We start from the raw sequence: 19927 nt of genomic DNA on the forward strand, positions 1-19927 counted from the left end.
TAGAAGCTGGAAGAGATCTTAAAGGCCATTCAAACCAATCTCCTCCCATTTTACAGATGAGGAAACAGAGACTCAGGGAAGGTTAGTGATTTGCTTAAAGTGATACAGATATTCATTATCAAAGATAATGAACCTGAACCGAGGTTATCTAACTACAAGCCCTGCTTTTTTTTTAACAGTACCCTGCTATAATTCCACTAAATAACAAAATTAGAATTTTCACAAATGCTTCAACATGACATACAACTACATGTCACCTTTATTTAAGTTTCCCATAATGATATTTTTCCCCCAACTCAATTCCTAGAAGAGGCCTCTTTCATTTTAGACTTCCTGTCTCTGTCATTTGCATAGTATATACACATAGTAGGTCACTCAAGTGATCCCATGTCTGAATTTCTCCTAATCATTAGACTTAAATTACAGTAACATTTAGACACCACCCCTCTTCTAAGAAACTCTATGTATTGGAAAGGTCAGTATCATTCAGAGAAAGTGGATTTATTTTCAACAAGGAAAACAGTATGTTTTAAGAAGGAAATGACAAAATGCTGCAACACAGCAGTCTAGCTCCTCTTGAGTTAAACCTTTATTCTCTGTGGCTTTTCGTTTTGCTACAAGTGGCTTTCAGGGATTAGTAGTCATACCCACATTCAAATTGAGGCAGAAACACAAGTTTTTAACTCAGATACACAGTTAAGTCAGACCTGCTGAAGTAGAAAGAGTGCTGATTAAAAGGGAACCAGAGTTGGAATCCTAGTTATACTACTTCCTATTTGAGTGATCTTGCTTAACTGCAAAATAAGGGATGGTGAACTAGTTGATCCTGTTCAATGTGTCCTGATCAATTATAAATTAAATGACATAATATTTTTACAGCACTTTGTAAAATGTTTGACACAAAGTAGGAATTATATAAATACTTGTTTCCTTCATCTTTATACTGGCTAACCTAAGTCTGTGGTGCTAAGATTTAACATCTATGATTGACTGATCGTGCTAGTTTTGATCTTAAAAGGAATACAACTTGAAAAATTATCAAAAAATTGCAAAAAATAAAATGTGCGTGTATCATGTGAAAAAAATTCATATAGGATGAATTGATTTTATGCCATAACAAAATTCTAAGCCTTAAAATAAAATTCTTAATCCTCCTTTGAAATAATTTTCAAGTTTTATAGCTATTTATTTATTGTGTCAAGAACAGTTTATCATTTTGATGTAAGCCTTATTGGTGAATGGTGCTGTGCTAGGCACTGTATAAAACAAGTTAAACAGAAAGCCTTCTAAGAGATGACAGCCTTATAAAACTGAATACTAGTAATAAAACTGTGTTACTAATACAAAGTATCACTGCCTGCTTTTATATTAAATATATTAACAATTAAATATGTGTGTCTTGGCAACAAGACCAAAAAGCTTCAAATCAGTCTTACCTTTATACACTTAAAAAGGGAGGACTTCCTGCATCTAAAGAATTCTCACCCTTAATATATAACTAACTCCATTGAGGTTACAGACAGGACCTTGCTCCTGTTTCATACATAATCTAAGACTTTGGGCACAAAGAGAATTGGAAAATGAAGAAAGAATGAAGAGAAAAGTCAAGATTCATTAGTTCTATGTCAAAGTGCAGTGAAGTCGCAAAAACAGAACACAAATTTGAAAGGTTTAACCATTTAATCACAAAAGTCACATGTTTTTTACTTTCTTTCCTTCCTTGTTTTTAATGCATGCTATTAGTTTCAACCTAACATGGGTTTTTTTGGTTTACCAAGAAATGCTCTATCCTTGGACATATGGCTGAATGAGATTAGTGAGGGCGTCAAGATCTAGTTCTTGATACTAGTCTCTATTTAAATACTGAAGACCTTTTGCTTATTCCTATAAACTATTTCACAACAGAAAATGAGATTAAATTAAAGTCCCATGAATTTATTAAAAAAGATACATAGACACTTAGGGAAATAATGATTCCTTTCAAAGGGAAAATTTTCTTTTCAGGACTAATTAAGACCTTATGATTGAAGAAAATAAGAACAGGAAAGCAACTGAGCAAGGAAGAACATGAATAACTTTCAATGTGATCCAGTGAAGCTGTACCTGTTCCAACCACTTTTTCTGCTGTAATACCCAGTCAGCTGCAATAAATAGCTATTCTTGACATTTAAATGTCCATAACCACATGATTGAAGACTGCACTATTGTAGCTCTTACCACCTAGAAGCTTCCATTCTAAAGAGATACAATCCATGTTTCTTCAGACTTATCATGCAACACACACACACATATTCACATTCACACATATCATATATACATTATATATATATAAAATTTTGTAGATAGCTTTTTATTTGTTATTATGAGGTTTTTCCTTACATTTTTTGGAAGACTGAATAAAATTTTATGGAGAAGGATAATTGCAAGAGTTTTTTCAGAAATGGTTGAATCCTCTCTTCCTACTTGTATCATTCTGAATGAGGTTAGGATAATAAATAACACATTAAGAGGTGAGTGAGATCTAGGTGGAGACTGATATATAGTCCTCTAAGAGGGCATAGAGTCTATACCAAAAAAAAGCCAAGAGCAGGTTTACTTGACTTACTAACAGCTTTAATAAAATTCACTTACTATATTGCTGTGGAAATAAGTCACATGACAAATGGACTTACTGTAGCTTCAGGATGGAGGCAGTTCAGTCAGATTCCTCACTTCTTTAGGATGTCCTCAAATTTCAGTTTTAACTCCTAAAGGGGGAAAAAATAGCTCTCTTGCTATCTATCTGTCTCTGTGTGTCTCCCTTTTTTCTCTATCTTTAGACTCTCTCTATAAAGTGACAAACTTTTCTTATGCTTGAGTGGATTTTTAGGGGGGAAATCCTTTCTCCTTCCGTACTTCTATTTAAGCTCTGTTTAATCAAATAAATCTTCAAAAATAATTAGAATTAGAGACTTTTATGCTATTTTAAAGGCACTCTGATTCTCTAGAAAGAGGGGGAAGGACATGAAACTAAAATTCAATTTGTCTGGGGAAGTGAAAAAACTGCACTTCAAGAGTACATCTTTGAAGAGGGTAGGACAAGTAAAAGAAAAGGTGCCACCACAATAGTAGAAAGGACTACTGGGATTCATACATAGATTCTAGGACTGGGTCTTGTTCTTGACTTTACTCTTCTAAGTTTGGGCAATAATATTTCTAGGCCTCAGTTTTGTGATTTGTAAAATGAAGGAGTATAACTGGATTTTAAGATTTCGAAATAGAAGGGATCTTAGAAATTCTCTCTCTCTCTCTCTCTCTCTCTCTCTCTCTCTCTCTCTCTCTCTCTCTCTCTCTCTCTCTAGTTTGATCCAGCTGAAAAATCCTACAATTCTATTTTAGAGAAATGTCATTGGAAAGAACTAGTATTAAATCATTTCTCTTGACCATGAACACATCCACTCTACAGCATTTTAGTTATTCAGTATGGAGCTTTTTTTTTTAAAGTACATGCAAAGGAATTTGGAAAATCCCCTGTTTATCATAGAGATTCAACCTATTACTGTGAAAGCAAACTTGTTGCCTAATACTTTGTTTCCATCCCAGGGAATATACTAGATATGTCAAAGAGCTCCTAGTCTGTATTTGAGTAAACATTCTAGTACTGAATACACAGGCATCCTCTCAAAGTCTTAAAGTTCTACTTTGAGTATATGTACAGGATGCCACCTGGCACAACACTGCCACATCACTGAAGGTAGTAGTGTTTGTTCTGCTGGCCGTTGAAACAGGAGGCTGCTCTTGACAACCCCCTTCAAGGGTACTACTACTACTACTAAGCTTTAGCTGGCTTGTTTTTACACCTTCATGATTTCTGCTGCAAGTTTGCCTACTTTATAATAGCCTAAGGGAAGTTCACCTACTCAGCAATGCCAAGTTTTGGGGGTTTCTTCCCCCCTTCGGTACCTCCTCAGCTGATGACGATCAGAAAATGTAAAATAAAAGCAAGAAGCTTAACCCTCAGATCTTAATTGGCCATATTTTCAGGTAGCAGAACTCAACCATTTCCAAGAAATTCCTGACGTTGTCACTTCACCTGGGGGGAGTGGGAAGAACCGAATCTTCCTCTTGCTGATGAGATTTTGGCCTTAAATTCCAGCTTAAGAATTTGCAACGGATAGCTCATTTACCTTGGGAGAAATCGAACAGACTTCTCCAGGAACTGGATCCCCTGCTATGGCACCCCGCAGCCGACCACTCACCTCTTTAATCTTGGCCCTCTTCTGCCGGATCTCGGGATCGGTGGGCTCCCGTCCTATAGCCCCGATCGGAGGGCGGAAGTCCAGGTGAGGCAGTCCACCGGCATTCCCTTTTTTGAACTGCTTGTTTTGGGTAACTTGCTCCTTCTCCTTGAGAATATCGCTCTGGATTTCCTCGGGTAACTTCTGCAGCGTCTCCTGGGCCTCCCTCAAGGCTCGCTCGTGGTCCTCTCGGATCTTGGCCAGGTTGTCCGCGGCGGCGGCGGCCGCAGCCCTCTCCCCTTCGCCCCCGTCTTCCCCCTTCCCCCCTGCGTTGACGCTGCCCAAACCGAGCCCCGGCTTGTGCTCGGAGGCGGGTTGGAGGGCCGAGTTGGAGTGAAAGAAGACCCCGCTAAGCAGCTTCGAAGAATCCGGCAAGAAGAAGATCGCCCCGAAGCAGAGCGTGATGAAGGCGCTGAACACCAGCAGCAAGACGAACTTCTCGGTCAGACGGAACCCCGGCCCGGCTCCCTTTCGGATGCCCGAGCCCCCGCTGCCGCCGACGCCCCCGCCTCCGAGCCCGCCCCCGGGCGGGCTGCTGAACATGGGCAACAGGCCCCCCATCGGCATCTCTCCTTGAGATCCTAGGGACGCCCGGGTGGCCCAGATCTCCGCGGCGCGCCGCCCCCAAACTTCCCCCCTCGGCAGCCCAGCTGTCAGGGGCTCGGGGTCCGGGTCCCGGGCATCCAGAGCCCAATAATCTTCCCGCAGGGCTGGAGATCCTCAGGCGGAGGGAAGCCACTTCCCCACCCCCTCACTTCTTCCCGGAGGGTGGGGGGGGGGCTCCGGGGAAAGCTCTGCCTGCCCACCCACTCCGCGCAGGAGGCTCCTCCGGTCGCAGTAGCTGCAAGGAGAAAAAGGCAGAAAAGGAGAATTATTTGGATAAAGTTTCCGGTGGGTCCCCGCCCCGCTGGGAGGCTGCGGGTGCCGCCCTCGCGGCCCCCTCCAGGCTGGCGAGGCGGAGTCTCCGGGTCCTACCCCTGGGGCCGGGCGTTGTGCACACACTCACACACACGCTCACATGCAGACACTGACACGCGCGCACACTCACACACCTGGGTGGCCGCGGGGGCCGGGCTGCGGCCGGACACCTCCCTCCCCCGGGCAGCCCCGGCCAACTCCTCAGAGGGGCGCGGCCAGGGGCCGGTCAACTTCGGCCGCGCCCCCCGCTCATCCCGCCCGCCGCGCCGCGGCTCCCCCGAGCCGGACCGCACTCCTGCGCGGCCGCCCGCTGCCTCTCCGCTAATGCAACTCCCGGGCTCGGGAGATCGGAAACGAGGGCGGGGCCGCGCCGCCCAGAGTGACGGCTCTCCCCGGCCAATCCCCGGCCGGCCCCGGCCCGGCGGAGGGCGCACGGACTCGGGGAAGGGAGGGGCGGGGCGGGGCGGGGCCGCGGCGGGGAGCCCCGCGGCCAGGTGGGCGGGGAGCTGACGGGAAGCTCGGCCTCCGGGGGGCTGGAGGCTGGGGGGCTGCGGGGCGCGGGGGCCGGGAGGGAGGGGAGCAGGAGGCGCCGGCGACCTCGTGGCGGGCGGGGGGCTGGCCGGGCGGGGGAGCGGGCGGCAGAGGTGCCCTAAGGGAGGGGGCAGTCTGTTTCCCCAAAGGTCCGCGCACGAGCTCCCGGGGCAAAGGGCCGGAGCCCGGTCCGGGAGCTGATCTTTGCCCGGCTCTGGTCCCGGGCGGGTCTCCCACCGCTTCCCACCCAGGTTCACCCCGAGGAGGCCTCCGAGGGGCGTGGGGACGGGTATCTGCATCCCGCGTGGCGGCCTCAGTACCAAGTGTACTTTGGGGTGATAGAAAGGGAGTTGTCCTGTGGGAGTTGGGGGCGGGGGGGATTCTTCCCTATTATCGATTCAAAGTTAAGAGTTTCAACTAATTAATTAACCTCTAAAAAGAAAGGCTGAGGAGGTCGAGCCCCAAATCCTTCAGTTGGGGTTATACCAGCACTACCCTCCGCTTCCTCCAGTAGTAATAGGTTCACATTTTTTTCTTTTCGAAGGAAGAACGTGAATACTTGAAGCTTTGAGCTCCTTACTTCGTTTTCCCATTTACACTCGTTGTTGACTTTCCACTTAAAAAAAAAGAAGTTATTTTTCTCCCCTATGATTCAAAAATCCATTTAGTCCTTTCGAGTTAACTAACAAACATGGTCAAATTTTCCATCCGAAAGGAACAGTTAACAGTACCCTAGTTACAAGCCATAAATGAGATACTTGGGGCGAAATTTAAAAAAAAAAGTCTAACTTTAGAGTAAGTTCAGGGAAGGAAGAACATAGAGGTTGATTCATGACAGAATCATTTTCCAAAATGTGGTCTTAATTTCCCTGATCCTGAAAAAAAAAATGGCCAGATTATCAGTACCAGAAAAGTTTCATGTCTTCTCATCTTTGAAAGCAAGCAACTTTGTAGCTAACCCACCCTACTCCAGAACACAGTTCGATCCTTGTGGCTGTTACTTTCTATCAGTTCCCAGATCAAAGAAAGTGCTGACTTTTGAAGATGCCAGAGAATCAGTAGTTTGTAAAATTAGTAAATAGGATAAATTTAAAAATTGAAGTTGGAATGAATTGTCTAGTAATGGATTGGTTTAGTATTAATTTGATTTATCTGGTTTTTAGAACCAAATTGTGTTCCCTTGTAGACTAGTTTTAGCTCTATTCAATCTCACATTCTTTTATAACTAGGAAATAATTGTTTGGGAAGGTATACATTGAGACGATGGCATTCTGATACCTGCTATGAAATTCTACTTCCAGAAGAGTGCAGTATGCCCAAACAGGGTAATATTGTTCAAGAGGGATAAAAAAAAGGAAAAAACCAATTTTTTTATTTAAAAGGTATTCACCAAAAGGCAAATATTGTTTTGAGCAGCTATTATGAAACATTGGTCGACTGAAAAGTTTCTTCAATGGTGCTTCAAACAGCAGCTTGCCAATTCATTTATCTTCTACACCGTTATAAACTATTTTGTACTGATTACCCTGCAACAATGGCTATAAACCATATTTTGGGATAGCATTTGTTATTTTTAGCAGTTTAAAAAAGAAACTCCAAAATACTAAAAATTTTAATTAACATCAAATAAAATTATATTTTAAGTCCTAAGTGCTGATGAAAGATTTAAAAATTATAAATCTTCCTATTTCTAGTAGTCTTGAAGTTGATATTTGTCTTTCATTCTTGAAGAAGACCATGACATTAGGGAGGTGATGCCACAACATGCACATGCATTGGATTTGAATGGGGGCGGAGGGGGTGGTGTGTAACAGTGCTAAGTCAACAGTCTCACTTTCTCCTCTGGAGCCATCAGAGTTCAATGGCCAGATATGGCTCAGAATTGGAGTCTGTAGTCTTAAAAATTACTGCTCCTGTGCAAACAGACTAAACACTACAGTTTGTCAAGGAGACATTAAAATTTATTGCAACCTGTAGAGACTTTTTCTATCAATCTGAAATTTCATTTAAGAATATATTATAGATTCATATTACCCAGCCTTGTTTACCTTAGTTTCCTTATCTGTAAAAATGAGATAGAGAAGGAAACGGCAAACCACTCCAGTATCTTTGCCAAGAAAACATCAATTAGGGTCATGAAGAGTTGGAGACAAGTTAAAACAACTGAACATATAGACCATTTAAGTCTGTATTCAGCTCAGTCCAGTTTAATGTTGTATTTTTAAAACTTTTTTTTTAAATTATGTGGAACACTTCCAAAGATAGAAAATTCTGGCTTTGATGGCTTATTAAAAAAATAAGTTTGCATGGTTGGATGTACACTAATATACATATAAAGGCTGACAGTCTTATTTTAGATGGCATGTGAAAAATATGAGGACTTTGCTACTATCAGAGAAGAAATAAAAGAACAGTAACATTTTGGTAAAATGCTTGGAAATCTACCTCCCCAGTTACTGAATCAAATTCATTTATAGAATTATAGAACCAAGAAGGGGCTTACTGTTTACCTAAGACAAACTTCATTTTAGAGTGAAGACTTGAGAAATTAAATGATTTGGCTACAATCACATACAAAGCTATAATTAGAACTCAAATCCTTTCACCAAAAGGTATGAACCAGTTTTGGAAAGTATCATTCACTTACTTGCTCAAAGCAAGTAGTTTATAGCTCAAAGCAAGTGGAAAAGAATACCAGTATAACCTCTAAATCTTAGAGTTTAGAGTTCAATATAAACTTTAGAGATCATCTGGTCATATGACTCTCATTTTACAGATTAGGAAGCTGAGTCCTAGAAAAGGTAAGTGACTTTCCCAATGTCATAATGAGTTTTAAGTTGCAAAATCTGACTTTAAACCAAGTCTTAAGCTAGAATCCAATTCCCATCCGAATTCCCACAATGATTCTTTGAGTTGCTAAAAATGCTTATACAGATTCTCTTTTTTAAAAAGTATGGAGGGGCAAAGGAATTATGTTTATTCATTCACAAAACTAGGAACATTTGAAGAATTTTTTCAGAAAAAAAAATCCATATAAAAGCTGCTCCAAACAAGGGTGGGGTAGACTTTGTTTTTAAAATGTTTTTGTTGATGTCTTCTTTTTTTTTAATATCATCAACAAATTTATCCAAATTTTTCTTAATTCCTTAATGACTTAGATCCCTCAGAGTCATAATGGAAACTTAAATTTATGAAGTACCTTAAGTGCTTTTCTTATAATAGCCCTATAGGGTAGGAATAGGAGGAATCCTTGCCCCTATTTTATTAATAGGAAAACTGAAGCTATGGGAGCACATATTTTGTCACATTATTATCTAAGACCACAGGGTTAAGAAGTGACAGAGCTTAGATTCAAAGCTGTCTTTAGATTTCAAGGCTATTGCTTTTCCCTTCATATTTAAAGTTAATAAACTGATTTAACTTAGTATGGTCTGCAAATGTTACATGAACAAAATAAAATATAATAGCAAATTTATGTATGTATATTTGTAAATGTATGTGTATATATATCCACATATATATGGATATATACACACATATGTATCTTTTTTCAGTATTTGGGCAGTTATTTAGACAGTAATGATATTTGAATTACTTCAATGCAGATTTTGAACTTCAAAAAACTGAAAGGCAAATGTTCATTACAATTAAATATTTTCAGATAACCCTCCATATATAAAAGCTGTTCCCAAAAGGGCGGGGTAGACTTTGTTTTTTAAATAAATTTTTATTTATGTCTTTCTTTTTTTTAATATCACCAAAAATTTCCCTAGAATTCCTTCCCATTCCAAACTCCCACCAGCCATCCTATGCAACAAGATTTCATTGGGTTTTTTTTTTGTTTGTTTTTTTTTTTTTTTAGGTTTTTGCAAGGCAAATGGGGTTAAGCGGCTTGCCCAAGGCCACACAGCTAGGTAATTATTAAGTGTCTGAGACCGGATTTGAACCCGGGTACTCCTGACTCCAGGGCCGGTGCTTTATCCACTGCACCACCTAGCTGCCCGATTTCATTGTTTTTAAAGAACTTTTTGGCTAATGGTTTATTTCTCAATATCAAAGGTAATCTAAATGATTAAACATGATTAAAGTGCATAGATCATTAACTTTACATTAAAGATTAAAAACACTCAGGTAGATTAGAAAGTTGAATTAATCCATTCACAGAAGGCTCTATAAAGTATGTGTCCAAATTTCAGGTCTATAATATGATATGAATTGTTTCAAAATTCAGTTTCCAAAAATTGTTTTCACATTAGAGTGCTGTGAAAGAACAACTTTGATAGAACAAAATATTGTTTCTAAGTATAAAAATAAATTTCAAGTCAGTATGTTGTTGACTTTTGCTTAAGCCTTATTAATATGTTTACTAACATCCACAGTCAAACTGAAGGTATTTATATAAAATTAATAATATTTACCTTCAGATAAATATCTTCACATTATTGTCCCTTCTCTCTCTCCCCTCCATTGGAAATATATTTATATGGAACAGATTCAGTAACAGATAATATTTTTTACTCTATTTGATATGGTCTACTGTAGACCAGGAAAAGTCTGATCAATGTTTTGTCTGTCCCAGACAGCCTTCTGCCAAAAGATCTGCTTTTATTTGGGTAATAATTTCATCACTATAACAGTCTCCAACTTACCAGTGAATTATGTTCCAAAATTTCATCTTTAATTCACTTATTTAGATGTCTTAATCCACTTATTTCCCTATAGAATCATGGTTAAGTTCCCAGGCTACCCTACAAAATTTTATTTGTTATACTGTAACTGAAAACTTTTGCAATGAAGAATGGCAACAAAAACAGTTCTTAGGTATAGTGGGAAAAGTGTTGGATTTGAGGTCAGGAAAGAATGGGTTCAAATCCTACCTTTATCACTTACTAGTTGTGTCAACACAAGGAATAAAGCCTATGGTGATTATCTCACTGAGTTATTCTTAAGTTTAAAAAAAAATCACGTATGGAAAACAATTTGCATACTTTAAAATGCAAAAAAAGTTAGTTATATTAAATTAGTCATTGAACAAAGCAAGAGTGCAGTCATGAAAGTATGGGGTTTAGAGTTAAGAGTACGCCAAATTTGAGTAATAGCAAGAAGACCAGTTTGATTGGAGAGTGGTGTTTGTGAAGAGGCATAGTGTGTAGTAAGACCTGGAATGTTAGAAACTGTCTTTGATCCTAGTGGAAAATCATAACATAGATTCTTATAAGGATTCTAAAAAGGAAAATTGATTATTTAGAGATTAGGGATCCTAATAGTAGCCATCTCTGGGAGTGGGTAAAAGGAAAAATTTCACACAATAACGTTATTACATATTTAAAAGGAACAGAACATTGTATACAATAGATTTGGAGTTTCATGCATAATTTTTTAAAAAATTATAACTTAATGAAAATGCTTTTTTATTCCATAAATTAAAATTTAAATAAAAATTTAAAAATATATAAGCCAACATATAATCATTAACTTTACATTAAAGATTAAAAACTCAGGTAGTTTAGAAAGTTGAATTAATCCACTCACAGAAGTCTCTATAAAGTATGTGTCCAAATTTCAGGTCTATAACACAACAGAGAAAGAAATATTCAAAGAGGTGTCCCTGAGTTTACACTACCCCTTAATAGCAAAACCACAAATAAATATCCTGACTTCTGATCCAATGCTTTTTCTTTTGTACCATGAGCCTTAGTGGTTCTGGTTCTTTGTCATGCCTAGTCTCACTTGAGATTTATACTTTCATTTTTCTTTGATGCTGGTATTTCACTAGCATTACTCCCACTTGTCAGGCTTGATTAGCTGGGGGAGGGATTTTGGCTCAAAATTGAAAGAAAACTGGGGGAAGGGAGGGTAAGGTTTTCTTGAGGTAATAAGAGCTAGAAGAAAAAGTAGAAGAGGTTAAGAGGATATGTATTTGTATTTTTAAGGAAAAAAGATTGCCCAAAGTATAGTTAATTGAACTGCAAAAGAGGAAGATGCTGGATGATGGAGTTTAAATTTTACTCATCATATGGAAGGAGAAAACATGTACTGTCAATAAAAGGCACAACAGGACTGGGAAGCAGACTAACATACAGGAGGAACCTTGCATCCTTTTTACTTGGAATCTTCCCAGGGGTATTTCTACCCTGCCAGATTTGAAGGAATAGTTGGCATATGGTTCGAACTGATGACATTAGTTTTTCCACTAGGGCCTGAAGTGATTTAGGCAGGATATTTAGGAAATATAAAGGGAAAAGGAGAGGAAACATCATGTAGGGAATATAGATCTGGTCTCAAGGTCAGGAAGCTCTGTTTTCAGATTGGCTTTTTGATACTTGTTTCCATGATGATTCTGGGCAAATTACTTAACTTCTCATTGCCTCTAGTTGTCTTCTTTTTTTTTTCTTGTTTTTTTTTTTTTTTTTTGCAAGGCAATGGGATTAAGTGGCTTGCCCAAGGCCACACAGCTAGGTAATTATTAAGTGTCTGAGACCGGATTTGAACTCAGGTCCTCCTGACTCCAGAGCCAGTGCTCTATCCACTGTGCCACCTAGCTGTCCTGTCCTGTCCTGTTCAGACTATCCTTGATCAGATCAGGGAAATGTTTGAGTATAGTAGAGAGAAACTCAGGTGAGATTTCAAGTGTAGTAGGGCAGCATGAGAGAAGTTTTTTAGGCACTGGGCTTGTTCTTCTTCTGTAAAGATGGGTGTGTTCTCTTGATTGTCCTCCCCTTAAGAATGGTGTAAGGGAAAATATGGCATTTATATTCCAAAAGTGTTTTAAATATATTTCTGTCTGTAATACATTGTTGTTTGATAACTGAGACATCTGCATTTAAGGGAAGAGGCAGTGATGAATGAAGGAAAACAAATTTAAGTACTTACTATATTACAAATCTTTGCTAAGCTTAGGTGTACAAATACAAAAGCAAAAACAAACCTGATCTCCAGGAGTTTAATCTGTAATGGGAAGCAAAAACACATATGGGGAAAGTGGGGCTTAAGGATGGGATATTTTTGTTTGGTACAAGAAGTTTATAAATCAAGTTTTCCCAACTCAGAAGGAAACATGTGCTGTGCTCTTACCAAGCAAAATTGTTCAATACTAAAAAAAAAATCCCTTCTCTAGCACTAATACATTTATTACTTATTACTTTTAAGAAGGGTTTGAAGTGCTTCCCTTCCTTTCAAAACATAAAAAAGGATCATTCTGTTACAATACCCATCAAAATATCTGAAAAGTAAAGGGTCACTCCATATGTATTACCAGAGACCCAATTTTAATGAGTTGTTTGGCCTATATTCATTACAGTCAATTATCTTTGTTTCCCTGCTTATGTAGTTTAGACATGGCATCCTTTTTCTCCATGCAGATTCCCTCTTTGAGTAGACCTAGACTTGCTCATCCATACAAGAAGTTTGAGGTGATTCCTCAAAGGACAGCCATGTGTCTTCAATTCATAGTCCTATTGAATTGTATCACTAGTTGAAAAACCACATACCTGAATCTCACTTTCCTACCAGTGCACACAATATTTTGAGGGAGGGTGGGCAAAAAGCTACAGAAAGCAGGTTTTGATGCACAGGAGTAAGGAAATCTTTGGTCCTGGGCAGTTCCCATCTCTGGACTCTAGACCTTGATGTGCTCAGTCTTTTTAGGGAACAATCTGTATCATGTGTCATTTGCTGATTTGAACTACTTCTTTTGGCTTCTGGTGTCTCAGTTTCTAAAAGCACATTTCCTTGTCAGGTTCTGCTTTTTAGTGTCCTCCTCTACCTCAAAATATGGTTTTCTCACATGTAGTGACCTACTTCTATGTTAGATTGAGAAACCCCAAATCCACATTTCTGTCATTTTTGGCACACAATTATCCCATAGTCTTCAAATAGTCCTTTGATTCAGGTTCTCATCAAGAAACTTCAAAGTCTTAAAAGCAAATTTAGGTAAATTAACTTCTAGAAAACAAAACCCTAAAAAGTCTTCTTTCACCACCTGACACTACTTTTTCCCTCTAAGGATCTGCTTTCACCTGTATCCTTTCAGAACTACCTGTGCATCTCTTCAAGGCACTTTTATATGAAAAACTACTTTTTTTCTGACATTCTCAGACTTATCTATCTTCCTCCTCAAGCTGTTTTTCTCTGTGTTTTTCATACTAATGTCCCTTTTCTGATACTTTCAGTAAATAAAATTGCTCACAGAGGAAAGTAGTGCTACCTTATATCACAAATTCTAAGTTGCTTGATAAATCATATCAAAGATATACCATTCAGCATACTTAAATAGTATGCTTTCTTGGAATTTTTCCCCAGGGGAAAAATTCGTGGAAAGCACACCAAATGAGTCAAAAAAAGGAAAAGAACTAGAGAAATTGTCAGACTGTTATGTTTGTATTCTTCCCCAGGCTTCAATTCCAAGGAATTGCTCACTTTAAGTAAGTTGATTTCAAGATCAAAGGACCAACCCTAGTCGTGTGACTTACTTTCTATAGCTTAAACATATTAGTTAATTTGTACCTGCCAAAGTATTGGAAGTACTGGAGAACTTCCAATTGCAATCCTGTCTCCTCTTTCTTGCTTTCATATTTCATATTGGACTGTTTTCTCCATTGTGCTAGCACCTTCTTTACTGTTTCCAATTTGTATCTCCTAACTAAGAAATATTTGCTATATCAGAAAACCTAGGATGTTGTTATTTTTTAAAATCACATTTGATGTATTGCAAAAGATTTATGAATCAATTTAAATTTTTGTTAAGAGAAGTGAAACCAAATAAGTGTCTGTCATTTACAAAAAATCTATTATAACATAATATGTGAATTCCAAATATATTACCAAAGAAAAACATTGTCTACATTATAAATTTTAAAAATTTTCCTAAACATTCTGACAAAATGGGTAAAGGAGTTACTAAAAAATACCTACAAGACAAGGTAAAGAAGTTTCCTAAATAAATAACCTGATAGCATGAGAATGTGTACCATGGTTAGTCATTGATCAAATAGAAGTTCCTCAGTTAACTATATTGAACAATTGGGTGTTAGCTCTGAGTCAGAGACAACTTTTGGAGATTTAAGAAGCTTCTTGGCATCAAATTACTAAAATATCAGCAACATATTTGTGGGTTTTAAAAAGCAAGAATCGACTCTGAAGAGAATATATGATCTTTTCTGTCTTTTGCTTCTTGGAGAGCATAAGAAGATAGGAAAAAGGAGATTTCTTTTTTCTTCTTTTTCAGGGACAGTGACTTCTTATAGCAGAGGTGCATGACGACATCCAGTGGAGCAGTCACCAGTTGCAGAGTCATGTTGGCAGGAGAGGTTAAAAGTCTACTATTTGACCCAAGTATCTTGTTTGAGAGAAGGTAGATCATATGTTAAAGAGTCTTTTTAGTCTAATAGTTCATTTTCTGTATTTTTTTGAGATTGTGTCTTCCTATGTCATTCCAGTTGCAAGTATAGCAGCCACTCCTGGTCCCAATCCTGTAAATGATTCTGGGGTCTCACTACATTACTACAGGACTTACTGCAGACATCAGATCTGTTTTAACTCTACTTAAGAACTCCCAAGCTTAAGCAATCCACCAACCTTAGCTTCACTCAGTAGTCGGGATTATACCATGCCCCACTTTAGTTCTTTTTGAAAGAATCTAGCAGTATCCTAGACCAAAATTGAGACTGAACTTGGAAACAATGAAGATCACAAATTTCAGGGTCATGTATCCTACATTAAAGTTGACTCAGGGTGACTTAACAGAATAACTTACTTAGCAAAGATGTTGTGTCCCATAGGGAGTAATTTAAGAATCTGTCAGTTAGGAAGCACAATGGATGGCGTTCTTGGTTTGGAGACAGGAAGAACTGAGTTCAAAGTCAGATTCAAATTCTTATTAGTTTACTACTGGGCAAGTCATTTAGCCTCTTATCACCCTAGTTTCCTCAACTATAAAAATGAAGATAATAATGGAACCTATCTCCCATGTATGTTATGGCGATCTAATGACATAATTTCTGTAAAGCACTTAACACAGTGACTGGCACAAAGAAGGTACTGTATATATGTTGGCTAATATTATTATTATTATATCACCAGAAGTCATTAGGTACCTAGTGTTATACAATTCTGACCATGTTACCCCTTCTTCAGTCAGCTCTACTGTCTTCTTATTATATTAAAGATAAAATATGAAATCCTTTTACATTTAAAACTCTTTTAACTCTGACCACTTCCTATTTTTCCATTTAAAAGAAATCATACTTTACTCCCCATTGTGTACTTTCTAGCAATATTGGCCACCTTAGTCTTCCTCAGACACAACCTTGAATCTCTCAACTTCTTGTCTTTGCACTAGCTTTCCCATAGTCTTAGAATTCTCTCCCTTTATCTTTTGGTTTCCTATAAAATTCACCTCAAATCCCACCTTCTACAACAGTCCTTTCCTGGAACCTCCAGATGCTGGAGGTTTTCTTCTGAGAATAGCTTCTGTCTATTGTCTATATGCCTTGCTCTTTTTTCATTTCACTTTATGTCAGTTTATAGAAATCTTCTCAAATTTCTCTGAAACTGTTTCCTTCATCACTTCTTTTAGCACAAAAGTATTTAATCACTTTTAAATATCATTTTTCAGTAGTTTCCAAACTGATCAACACACACTTGGTCTCCAATTCTTTGCTATCATGAAAAGAGCTGTTATGAATATTGCTCTATAAATATTATTTCTGACAGAGTATTCCTCTCTCTCTCTCTCTCTCTCTCTCTCTCTCTCTCTCACATACACACACACACACACACACACACACACACACACACACACACAAACATACACTTTCTTTGACTTTTTTGGGTTAAAGAACTAGTAGTAACATTACTAGATTGAAGAGTATGCATAATTTAATAGCTTTTGCAGCATAGTTGCAATTTGATTTCTAGAATGGCTGAATCAGTACACAGTTTCACTAATTAAAATATATTTTTCCCACCAGCATATCAACATTTGTCATTTTCCTTCCCCCCCCTACAGTCTTCCTATTTGAGAGATGTGAGGTAGTGTTACAGTTATTTTTATTTCAATTTCTCTACTTATTAGCAATTTGGGACTTATTTTCATATAAGTTTTAAGAACTTTGATTTCTTTCTCTGAAAACTGCCTGTTTGTATTATTTGGCCATTTGTCAATTAGGAAATGGATCTTATTTAATACATTTTAATCAATTCTCTACAGATCTTAGAAACCTTTTTATCAGAGAAATTTCCACAATGATTTTTTCCCCATTTGCCTATTTCTCTTCTAGTTGTAATTACATTAGTTTTATTTGTACAGAATCTTTAAAATTTTATGTCAACAGAATTATCTTTTTTTATTTTCTGTTTTGTTTGGTTATGAGCTTATCTATGAATCTGATAGATAATTTCTTCCTTGTTCCTTAACTTGTTTATAATATCACCCCTTATTCTAAGTCATATGCCCACTTGAAACTTTCCTTGATAAATGGTATGAGATGTTGCTCTTAGTTTCTGTTATTTGACTTTTCTAATTTTTCCAATAGTTTTTGTCAAATAATGAGTTCTTGCCCAATAACTATGATCTTTGGGTTTATTAAATACTTGACTGCTGTCTTTCTTTGCTTCTATGTATTTAATCTGTTCCACAACCAATTTCCTAAACCACTGCCATATTATTTTTTATGATTACTGCTATATGTAATAGTTTGAGGAGTGGTATTACTAAGGCCCCTTCTTTCTTAATGTTCTCCCCCCCCATTAATTCCCTTGCGATTTTTTTGACAATTTTTCCCCCCAATGAAATTGATTATTGTTTTTGTACTTTAAAGTAATCATCAGAATTATATCATCCCCTCTATGATGCCAGATTACTTATCCTGTTGGTGAGTTTTATTTAGGGAATTTCATTCAATTTTGGGGAGGGGATTCAAGTTAGATAAACTTTATTTCCCACTGGGCTCTGTTTCTGCCTTTTCAGACTTTGCTGTCATGGTGTTCAACTCCATTTTGTGAGCTATATTCCTCCATTATAATAGAAGTTCTTTTAGGGCAGGGACTGTCATTCTTTTTGCTTGTATTTGTGTCACACCTAATGTAGTATCTGAGACATAGTAAGCACTTAATAAATATTTGCTTCCTACCTGCCTGTCAGACCATCAGTTTGTTAGAGTAAATTAGTAAAAATAAAAAGTTTTAAAAACCTACAATATAATTTAAAAACAGATATGGCATACAGTTGAAATAACAAAATTTTGATCTATTTAAAATAATTGATAAGTATAAATGGATAATACACATCAAAAGTTATATCTACTCTTATCATTATAAGATTATCCTTATGTTTTATCAATGTAAAGCAATTACCACAATAAGGAGACCAAGATAACCAGAAAGTGCCTTAGTCTTCAAACATTAGACTTACCAACCAGTGAGCAATGACTCTCAAAGTTAATACTGGTTAGCAATATAAACTAGTTTGTGAGATCTTAAGAATAAGAATGAAGGACAATTATGAGCAGTTTTGCCTCACAAAGCAGAGAGAAGCACTAAAGGGTAAATCCAAATTAAAGAAATCTTGGGGAGGGTGAAACTAAGATGATGAAGTAAAGGCAGAGACTCACTTTAATTCTCCCAAATTCTTCTCCAAACAACTTTAAAATAATATTTCAAAACAAAGTTTGGAGCATCAGAACTCACAAAAGGATAAAATGAAGACAACTTTTAAGATCTGTGAGAAAAGTCTGTCTTTCTGTAGAGAGAGTGAAGCCCAAACCACCATAGGCCAAGCCCCAGGAAGCAAACAGCAGACTTGAGGGATGACTTCTTGAGCTCTCAGGTCGCAAACAGTAAAGGGCTCATACAACTGGTTAAAAAGAAAGTACAGGGGACCTGTTGCTGGCACTTGGTACAGGTTTCTCTTGCATTGTTTATACTTGGTTTCAGGTTACAATTCTAGGGTGAGGAGGAGCATTATCAGGAGTAGCGAACTAACTATTCTAGGGTAGAATTCAGATGCCAGGAGAGCATTGAACATACCTCTCCTTAAATAATACCATCTAGAAATAGATGAAAACTTATAAATTCCCCAAAACTAGCTCAGAAAACAAACAGTACCAAAAAAATCTTATACTTGTAATAGTAGCAGAAAGAAGCAATTAAAGTATTGTGGAACTATAGTCAGGATAACACAAGATTGAGGATTAGAGGGCTTGGAATATGATATTCCAGGGGGCAAAGGAACTAGGATTACAATCAACAATCAAGAATTATCTATACAAAAAAATTGACTGTAATGCTTCGGGGGGAAAATAGATATTTAATGAAATGGAGGACTTTCAAGCATTCCTGATGAACAGATCAGAACTGTATAGAGAAATTGACTTTCAAATACAAGACTCAGAAGAAGCATAAAAAAAGGTAAACAAGAAAGGGCAATCATAAGGTAGTCAATAAGGTTAAACTTTACATGCTTAAACTGGAAGGTAATACTTGTGACTCCTAAGAACTTTGTCATTATTATGGCAGTTAGAAGGAGTGTAAATTAGCTAAGATAGAATGATATCCAAAAAAAGTAAAATTAAGGATTAAGAAGGAAGGGTAGGGGGTGGCTAGGTGGCACAGTGGATAGAGCACCAGCCCTGGAGTCAGGAGTACCTGAGTTCAAATGTGACCTCGGACACAGTAATTACCTAGCTGTGTGGCCTTGGGCAAACCACTTAACACTTAACCCCATTGCCTTGCAAAAACTAAAAAAAAAGAAAAAGAAAAAGAAGCATGCACTGGAAAAAGAGGGAAGAGAAAGGCAGGAAAGGGGTAAATTGATTCATAAAAAAGGTTCAAAAGAGTTTTTACAAAGGAAGGGAAGATGGGATGATAATGCTGGAACCTTACAATCATGATTACAGACCAAAAAAAAAAAAAGCAAAAATAGTTCTAATTAAACGAGATAAACAGGGAAGCTGCATTTCACTAAAGGTAGCATAGACAATGAAATTATTCAACATATATACACTAAATGGTTTACCAGTTAAATTCTTCAAGGAAAAGTTAAATGAGTAACAGGAGGAAATAGTAAAAGTATAATAGTGGGAGACCTCAACCTTCTTCTCTTAATACTAGAGGAATCTAACAAAAAAATAATCCAGAAAGATGTTAAAAAGATGAATAAAGGGGCAGAGCCAAGATGGTGACAAGAGAGCAACATATCTTAG

General features: G+C 37.8%; 1 protein-coding gene across 2 annotated transcripts in view; it reads right to left on the bottom strand.

Annotated features, from left to right (window-relative positions):
- Window positions 1–4859, bottom strand: part of MAN1A1 (mannosidase alpha class 1A member 1) — a 197024-nt gene extending 192165 nt beyond the window's left edge. For both annotated transcript variants that reach the window (XM_074187460.1, XM_074187462.1), the window contains exon 1: window positions 4239–4859. In XM_074187460.1, coding sequence (XP_074043561.1) covers window positions 4239–4844 — 606 coding nt within the window. In that variant the 5' untranslated portion in view covers window positions 4845–4859. The remainder of the gene's footprint in view (window positions 1–4238) is intronic.
- Window positions 4860–19927: the final 15068 nt, after the last annotated feature.

This window comes from Macrotis lagotis, chromosome 5, assembly GCF_037893015.1.
Source record: "Macrotis lagotis isolate mMagLag1 chromosome 5, bilby.v1.9.chrom.fasta, whole genome shotgun sequence".
In the NCBI taxonomy this organism is placed as follows: Eukaryota; Metazoa; Chordata; class Mammalia; order Peramelemorphia; family Peramelidae; genus Macrotis; species Macrotis lagotis.